The 8,214-nt window shown below is 50.7% G+C and overlaps 1 protein-coding gene across 1 annotated transcript in view; it reads right to left on the bottom strand.

The window, feature by feature from the left end:
• Positions 1 to 1,135: 1,135 nt before the first annotated feature.
• Positions 1,136 to 8,214, bottom strand: part of SEL1L2 (sel-1 suppressor of lin-12-like 2 (C. elegans)) — a 48,353-nt gene continuing 41,274 nt past the window's right edge. Inside the window, exons 17-18 of the mRNA XM_015425425.1 lie at positions 6,741 to 6,869; positions 1,136 to 1,213 (exon numbers count right to left, since the gene is read on the bottom strand). Of these exons, the coding sequence (XP_015280911.1) occupies positions 1,136 to 1,213; positions 6,741 to 6,869 (207 nt within the window). The remainder of the gene's footprint in view (positions 1,214 to 6,740; positions 6,870 to 8,214) is intronic.

Consider the following 8,214-nt stretch of genomic DNA (forward strand, 5'->3'; position numbering starts at 1 on the left):
TGGTCCCTTGTCCTTTCCGAAATTGCTGATGAGTAATAAATACTATTTAGAATTAGATAATAAAATAGCCAGTAGGAATACAACTGCCAGCCAACTCAAATAGACAGCTGAAATTGACTTAAGACATCAGATGCTGCCTTAGCTGTGCAGTCCTCTGAAAGGTAGCGTGCTGGTAGATCTTATCCATGGCGACTGAGGGGGACCTCCACATTCAGAGGCACTAATCCTCTGAATCCCAGAGCCAGGAGGCAATGTCAGGGGAAGGCCTCGGCCTCTGTCCCCTGTTGTTGGCCCTCCAGAGGAACTGGCTGGCCCCTGTGTGAGACCGGAGGCTGGACTGGATGGACCCTCACTGGTCTGATCCAGCAGGGCACTTCTGAGGTTCTTCTCAGGGGAAGGCCTCGGCCTCTGTCCCCTGTTGTTGGCCCTCCAGAGGAACTGGCTGGCCCCTGTGTGAGACCGGAGGCTGGACTGGATGGACCCTCACTGGTCTGATCCAGCAGGGCACTTCTGAGGTTCTTCTCAGGGGAAGGCCTCGGCCTCTGTCCCCTGTTGTTGGCCCTCCAGAGGAACTGGCTGGCCCCTGTGTGAGACCGGAGGCTGGACTGGATGGATCTTCACTGGTTTGATCCAGCAGGGCTCTTCTGACGTTCTTCTGAAGGCCTCGGCCTCTCTGCCCTGTTTGTTGGCCCTCCAGAGGAACTGGCTGGCCACTGTGTGAGACCGGAGGCTGGACTGGATGGATCTTCACTGGTTTGATCCAGCAGGGCACTTCTGAGGTTCTTATCAGGGGAAGGCCTTGGCCTCTCTGCCCTGTTGCTGGCCCTCCAGAGGAACTGGCTGGCCCCTGTGTGAGACAGGAGGCTGGACTGGATGGATCTTCACTGGTTTGATCCAGCAGGGCTCTTCTGACGTTCTTCTGAAGGCCTCGGCCTCTCTGCCCTGTTGCTGGCCCTCCAGAGGAACTGGCTGGCCCCTGTGTGAGACCGGAGGCTGGACTGGATGGACCTTCACTGGTCTGATCCAGCAGGGCTCTTGAATTCCATGGCACTAAGGTGGTAAGGCTGAGGTCCTCTTAAGCAGAGCCTTTTCAGCAATTTCAAGAACAAAGAGTCCAAAAGTGGCTGGGGCTAGGTCAAAAACTCTGAACTTCAGACAGTGGTGGCATCCCCAGGATAAGCGGCCATGTACTCACCAGCAGCAGAGAGGGTTTCTGGTCCCCAGAAAGACAAAGAAGGGATGGGTCCACTTTAGGCAGGCTTTTCCCCTTTAACAAATCCCAGCCACTTTGGTGTGGCCTTTTCTGGACAGGTGTTGCCCAATTCTAGCCTCCTCGGGGTAGGCCGGACTCTAGGTGGGGCCTGGAGATCTCCCAGAAGTACAACTGGTCTCCTGACAACAGAGATCGGGGTTCCCTGGGAGGACATGGCTGCTTTGGAGGGCGGGCTGTGTGGTGGTATAACCGGCGGAGATCAGGGCCCCTCCTCGAGGCTCTACCCCCAGATCTACAGAGTTTCTCAGCCCAGAGTTGGCAACCTTGGTGTAGGCACAGCATGTGAGCCTGAAGATCTGAGACTGAAGAATGTATATATATTTAGATCAGGGGTGTCAAACATAAGGCCCGGGGGCCGGAACAAGCCCATCCAGGGTTCTTATGCGGCCAGTGAGCAACTAGTGCAAGGGAGGGAACAGGAGACTGCTTGGGGGGGGAGTGGGCGGAGCCACTCCGATTGTGGCTTCAGCATGGCGGAACAACCTTGTCTGCAGCAGTCAAGCAGCATGGGAGCGTCTGCCCAGTGCTGCACCGCTGGCTCGCCGGTCCACCCGTGTGGGTTTTTCTTGGCACCCCCCTCCCAGCCCATGGGGCCTTGCAGTGAGGACACAACAACTCGGAACTTACCGGCTGCTGTATCTTATACAGCTTATATCTCCGGTACCCGGCATTACGTTATATGGCACACGTGGCGCAGCTCGACAAGGTCTCATTTATGACAGATCCGGCCCTCGTAACAAATGAGCTCGATACCTCTGTTTTAGATAACCTAAAAAAACAGTCTCTTGTACCATCAGTCTTTAGTTTTGCCTACTGTTTATTAACAGTATAAGTAAAAGAACAATGAATAGCATCAAAAACAGATCCCAGTGCAGTCTTAGTAGTCTGTCCAGTCCTGGCAGGTTCCAGTTTTCAGCAAGCTGTTGCAAAAGGGGGGGGGGAGAGAAAGCTTTTAAAAAAAGATCAGCTTCGTTTATTAAGTGGGGCTGGCGTACCCTGGGGGGGGCGGGGGCACACTATGTTCTTTCTCTCTGGCTACTTCTGTACCCGGTGGCTTTTCTTCTTTGCTTGGGCCACAAGAAGAGCTTTATGGGGACTCAGAAATCTGTATCCCAGACTCCTCTGCCCTTGTCCAGTGGCTAACGTCTAAAGTTGTGCATGGGAGAGTCTATTCATCACCATTCCATCCTGCTCTTTTTTCCTTTCCAAACTCCAGTCTGTACAGAAGTCCCAGGAACTGTCAACTCCTTTCCCCATCTTGACATGATAGCAAGGACGTGTCCCTTTTTAATTACAAGATACATCCTTCCTTTAATACTGGTCCCTAAATCTCTGCCTTAATGTTCAGGTAATCGCTTGACCACGCTGGGTTTGAACCAAACCAGCTTCTCCACTGCAAAGGAAGGGGTGCCCTTTGACCACCAAAAAGTCTTTGCTGGGGATCGTGTAACCCGTGGGTCCGTCAAGACGTTACAAAGTCCTTGTGCTTGTTAGGGAACAACACAGAGACCAAAAATTGTCTCTTCTTCCTCCCTCCCTCCCACTCCTCTCTCCCCATCTATTTGCTTTCTTTCCACCTCTTTCTCTGTCTTTCTCTTTTTCTGCCTCTCTGTCTTTTTCTAGTCTTTCTTTCTGTCTTAGTCTCTTTCTCTGTGTCTTTCTGGTAATTAAGGGAAGAGATACTATATTTGAATCGTTTCTGTAAGTAATTTAAAAAAAAAAGTCGGCCCACTCACAGTTTTATAGCTAGCACCATTTTTGGCTCACACAGAGAAATTTTTGCTCACGGGACTGCACACCTTAGGGGGAACATTGTCCTTAAATATAGCTAATCTAATCCAGCCATTGATAAAGGCAGCCTAACATCTGATTCACCCAGGATGGGCCATCAGGAGGACATTTAAACCCATCATTCGCTCCTGGTTCTTTGTCAAGATGCGAAGACCGTCCAATGATCACCCTACCTCAGAATGTCAAGTATTTCTCCTCCTAATCTTCCTGCCAGGTTTTGACAGCAGTTACCGTCAAACTGCCCAGTCAAATTGAAGCGTCATATCTTGGACCAGTGTTCCCTCTAAGCTGAGTTAGTGTGAGCCAGCTCACAGTTTTTTAGCCGCCGGCTCACACACTTTTGTCTTAGCTCAGGAAGGAGGGCTCCAGAGCAAACTGATGTACGTGGCAGCCAAATTGCTCGCTCACAACTTTAATGCCAGGAAGTCAGAAAGTAGGATTTTTGCTCACAAGACTCCAAGAGGGAGCATTGTCTTGGACTAGCCATGTTCCTGGGAAAGTGGGCTCCCGTGTCTAGCCGTGGGACCCTTCCCCAGAAAAAGACCATCCCAACTCAGTGGAAAGTGTGCCAGGTTTCCCCACAACCTGAACACCCCTTAAACTCTGATGCAGGCGCCTTCCCCCCCCGCCTTCTCACTTTGCTCCTTGGTCCTCTCCATACCAGGATTTCCGGTCATATGTCCCTTCCCCACAACTTCCCAATTTCCTCCCGCCTACCTTTTATAAGCTGAGGAGCTGCGGTGGCTCAAGTGGTTAAGACGCTGAACTGCAGGCTGTGGAAGGTCAGTAGTTCAGCGGTTCAAGACCCGGGTGCCGGAAGACAGGGTGAGCTCCTGTCTCTAGTTCCAGCTTCTGCCAACCTAGCAGTTCGAAAGCAAGAAATTGCAAGTAGATAAATAGGTACTACTTCGGTGGGAAGGTAACAGCGTTCCGTGCGCCTTGGTGTTTAGTCATGCTGGCCACATGACCACGGAAACGTCTTCGGACAGCGCTGGCTCTTCGGCTTTGAAACGGAGATGAGCACCGCAACCCTAGAGTCGGATTCGACTGGCTTTCGAGCAAGGGAACCTTTACCTTTACCTTACCTTTTATAAATGTGCCCGCTTGTTGGGGTGTGTCTGGTTACTCAGGGAATTTGGTCTCAGGTGCCTAGTCTACATTCTTCACATTTTTATTATTTTAATTTTATTTTGTTTACAATAAAGTTATTTGTTTGCATTTAAAACCACTCTTGCTCTCTTTATAATTTTATTGTGGGGCACACCGACCGAGGTCCACCCCGGTACACACGGATCAGTGTCCTGCATTAGTCCTTTCCGGGACCCTTTTAAAGCTGATTTCCCCCTTCTTTGGATCCTGTTTGGGTAACGTCATTAGTAAGAAAGCATTACCCTCCAGTAGCCAATGCTTCCTCTAAACTGTGGAGTCTTGTGAGCAAAAATTCCGCTTTGTGAGCTACTGGCATTAAAGTTGTGAGCGAGCGATTTGGCTGCTGCATAAATGAGTTTGCTCTGAGCTCAGACAAGAAGGTGTGAGCTGGAGGCTAAGAAACTGAGCTAGCTCACACGAACTCATCTTAGAGGGAACACTGCCAGTAGCTCCCAGACAGAGAACAAAAAGAAGAAGAGAAGAAGAGATTGGATTTATACCCCGCCCTTCACTACCCAAAGGTGTCTCAGAGCGGCTTACAAACTCCTTTCCCTCCCCTCCCCACAACAGGCACCCTGGGAGATAGGTGGAGCTGAGAGAGCTCTGACAGAAACTGCTCTTTTTCAAGAACAGCTCTTATCAGAACGATGGCTTGCCCAAGGTCATCCAGCCAGGTGCAAGTGGAGGAGTGGGGAATCAAACCCGGTTCTCCCAGATTAGAGTCCGCGCACTACACCACTACACCAAACTGGCTCTCAAAGCAAGAAGGGTGTGGGTTTTTAATGTGTATCTGGGTCTCTGTTAATAGTTCTGTATTGTGTACATTTTTGCAGTTGCCTTCAACATGCTGCCTTAGAAACATAACCCTGATACCCCATATGCACACATATGCGTCTTCTCGCTCTTTCTTCATCCGGACAGTGCCTGGGGCCATCTCCCTTTCTTTGTTCTCCTTTTCCTTCCTTCCTTCCCCCCCCCCACCCCCAAACCCATTTACTTAAGAAAGCCTTTCAGGAATCCTCCCGGCCTTGCCTGATCCCCCCTTGCTCTTGACCTCTTTTCCCCACCGTTCGCTGTATAGCTTTCGCCCCCTTCTGCTGGAGCCCGCCTAATGGAGAACATAAAGGGACTGTCGCTCCTTTGCGTTGTGTGTCGCTGAGCGCATCGGTATTATGTTAAACCGTAATGTCAGCGACTGTTGTTTCTGCAAGGCCTTTTGCACAGTTAGGAGCACGACACAGTAATAATGTGTGTTCTTATCACAAAATAACAGGACAACTTGTGGGCTGAATTCAGCTCGCTGGCGCTTAATAGGCATCGTCAAGGACGTCCACGGAAGTAATGGTGGGGGAGAGAAAGTCACTTGGAGATCACTCTCGCTGAATAGAGGGAAGCGAGCATGTGACGGGGTACGTTTTTTAAAACGTCAATAAGTTTAGGACGGTGGACGCTGTACCTTCCCCAGGTGTGGGGGTGGGATAGGAAGTCAGAGTTTTAGCATCTAGGGCATTATGCTCTGATGCTCTGTGTTCTTGGTGCTTGGGGGGGGCAGCAGTGGGAGGTCTTCTGGAGTTCTGGCCCCGCTGGTGGACCTCCTGATGGCACTTGGTTTGGCGCCAGCATGTCACATAGAATGTTGGACTGGATGGGCCACTGGCCTGATCCAACATGGCTTCTCTTATGTTCTTATGTCTGGGGCAGTGATGCTCTGTCTTCTTGGTCCTTTGAGGGGTCAACAGTGGGAGGGCTTCTCGAGTTCTGGCCCCATCGGTGGACCTCGATGGCCCCTGGGTTTGGGCCACTGGGTGACACAGAGTGACGGGCCTGATCCAACATGGCTTCTCTTATGTTCTTATGTCTGGGGCAGTGATACTCTGTCTTCTTGGTGCTTGGAGGGGCAACAGTGGGAGGGCTTTTCGAGTTCTGGCCCCATCGGTGGACCTCCTGATGACCTTTGGGTTTGGGCCACTGGGTGACACAGAGTGTTGGACTTGATAGGCCACTGGCCTGATCCAACATGGCTTCTCTTATGTTCTTATGTCTGGGGCAGTGAGGCTCTGTCTTCTTGGTGCTTGGGGGGCAACAGTGGGAGGGCTTCTGATGGACCTTCTGATGGCACCTGGGTTTGGGCCACTGTGTGACACAGAGTGTTGGAATGGGCAGGCCATTGGCCTGATTCAACATGGCTTCTCTTATGTTCTTATGACCACTAGAAGGAGTACAACGTGTCCGGAACGGGGGGGGGGGGAAACCAAGAGGAACACAACAATGCGAGTGCGGGAAAACCCTATGTTTCTCTTTTCTAGGAATGTTGCGTGACTCTCTGGTGTGAAATTTCAGTTAGAAACAGGATTGAAATGTTCGGCTCAGTTCAAATGGTCTGAATTTTAGAACTGGTGTAACAAGACCCTATGTTTGACAACAGTGAAGCATCTCGGGGGGGGGGAGCATTTTCACAAGGAAGTTGACTTGGAACTGGAGGCCCTGAAAACCAACCACAGCCTGAGTTTGTACAAACGTTACTTACAACAAGAAGCTGGAGTTCACTCAGCAGATGGGCAGCTTCTAGTTTAACGCTCGCCAGGAACACCGGTATCAAAGCATCGGAGCTTGTCTTTGCCGCCAGGTTGTACCATCTTCTAGCTAAATGGATATCCTAAAAGTAGGAAGCCGTTTCAGTAGCTGATGCCTCTACAAGAGCCAGTCTGGTGTCGTGGTTAAGTGCGCGGACTCTAATCTGGGAGAACCAGGTTTGATTCCCCATTCCTTCACTTGCAGCTGCTGGATGACCTTGGGCAAGCCACATTTCTCTCAGAGCTGTTCTCTCAAGAGTAGTCCTCAAAAGAGCTCTCTCGGCTGCATCTACCTCACAGGGTGTCTGTTGTGGGGAGGGGAAGGGAAAGGAGATGGGAAGCCGCTCTGAGACTCCCTTGGGTAGTGAAGGGCAGGGTATAAATCCAATCTCCTCCTTCTCCTCCACATGCAGACAGCTGGGTGACCTTGGGCAAGCCACAGTTCTCTCAGAGCTGTTCTCTCAAGAGTAGTCCTCAAAAGAGCTCTCTCGGCCCCGCCTATCTCACAGGCAATGCTCTCTCTAAGCCGTGGAGTCTTGTGAGCAAAAATTCTACTTGGTGAGCTACTGGCATTAAAGTGGTGAGCAAGTGATTTGGCTGCTGCATAAATGAGTTTGCTCTGGAGCCATCTTTCCTAAGCTAAGACAAAAATGTATGAGCCGGTGGCTAAAAAACTGTGAGCCGGCTCACAGTAACTCAGCTTAGAGGGAACACTGCTCACGGGGGGGTGTCTGTTGTGGGGAGGGGAAGGGAAAGGAGTTTGTCAGCCGCTCTGAGACTCCCTTGGGTAGTGAAGGGCTGGAGGGTGTAAACCCAATCTCTTCTTCTTCTTCTACTAAAGTGTCTTAAAGTTATGACGTCTTCCAGCAGACTAACAAGATGCAGTGCTCCCTCTAAGCTGAGTCAGTGTGAGCTAGCGCACAGTTTTTTTAGCCTCCAGCTCACACATTTTTGCCTTTGCTCAGGAAGGAGGGCTCCAGAGCAAACCGATTTATGCCGTAGCCAAATTGCTCGCTCGCAACATTAATGCCAGGAGCTCACAAAATAGAATTTTTGCTCACAGGACTCCACAGCTTAGAGGGAGCCTTGGACAAGAGGTGACCACCGAAATAAAGGAATTTGTGGGCTCTTGAAATTCCAGTGACTGACCCATCAAAGAAAACATTATGGAATTCCTGCAAATGCATTTGGGCATTATGATCTGCTCTGCGTTCTTATGACCGTTACCAGGGGTCTTGTTGTAGAAAAAGAGCTGCCGGAGCTCATTAGCATAACTCATTAGCATAACTTATTTGCATATGCCACGCCCCCTGACATCACCGGAAGTGACAGAAGGCCACACCCCCTGGCATCACCGGAAGTGTGTCAGAAGGCCCGGCTACTTACCCTCCTGCTTCATCCTCATTCCCAAACGGAATGAGGATCGAA

The sequence above is a fragment of the Gekko japonicus genome, unplaced genomic scaffold (genome assembly GCF_001447785.1).
Source record: "Gekko japonicus isolate JY-2015 unplaced genomic scaffold, Gekko_japonicus_V1.1 scaffold4516, whole genome shotgun sequence".
NCBI classification, from domain to species: Eukaryota; Metazoa; Chordata; class Lepidosauria; order Squamata; family Gekkonidae; genus Gekko; species Gekko japonicus.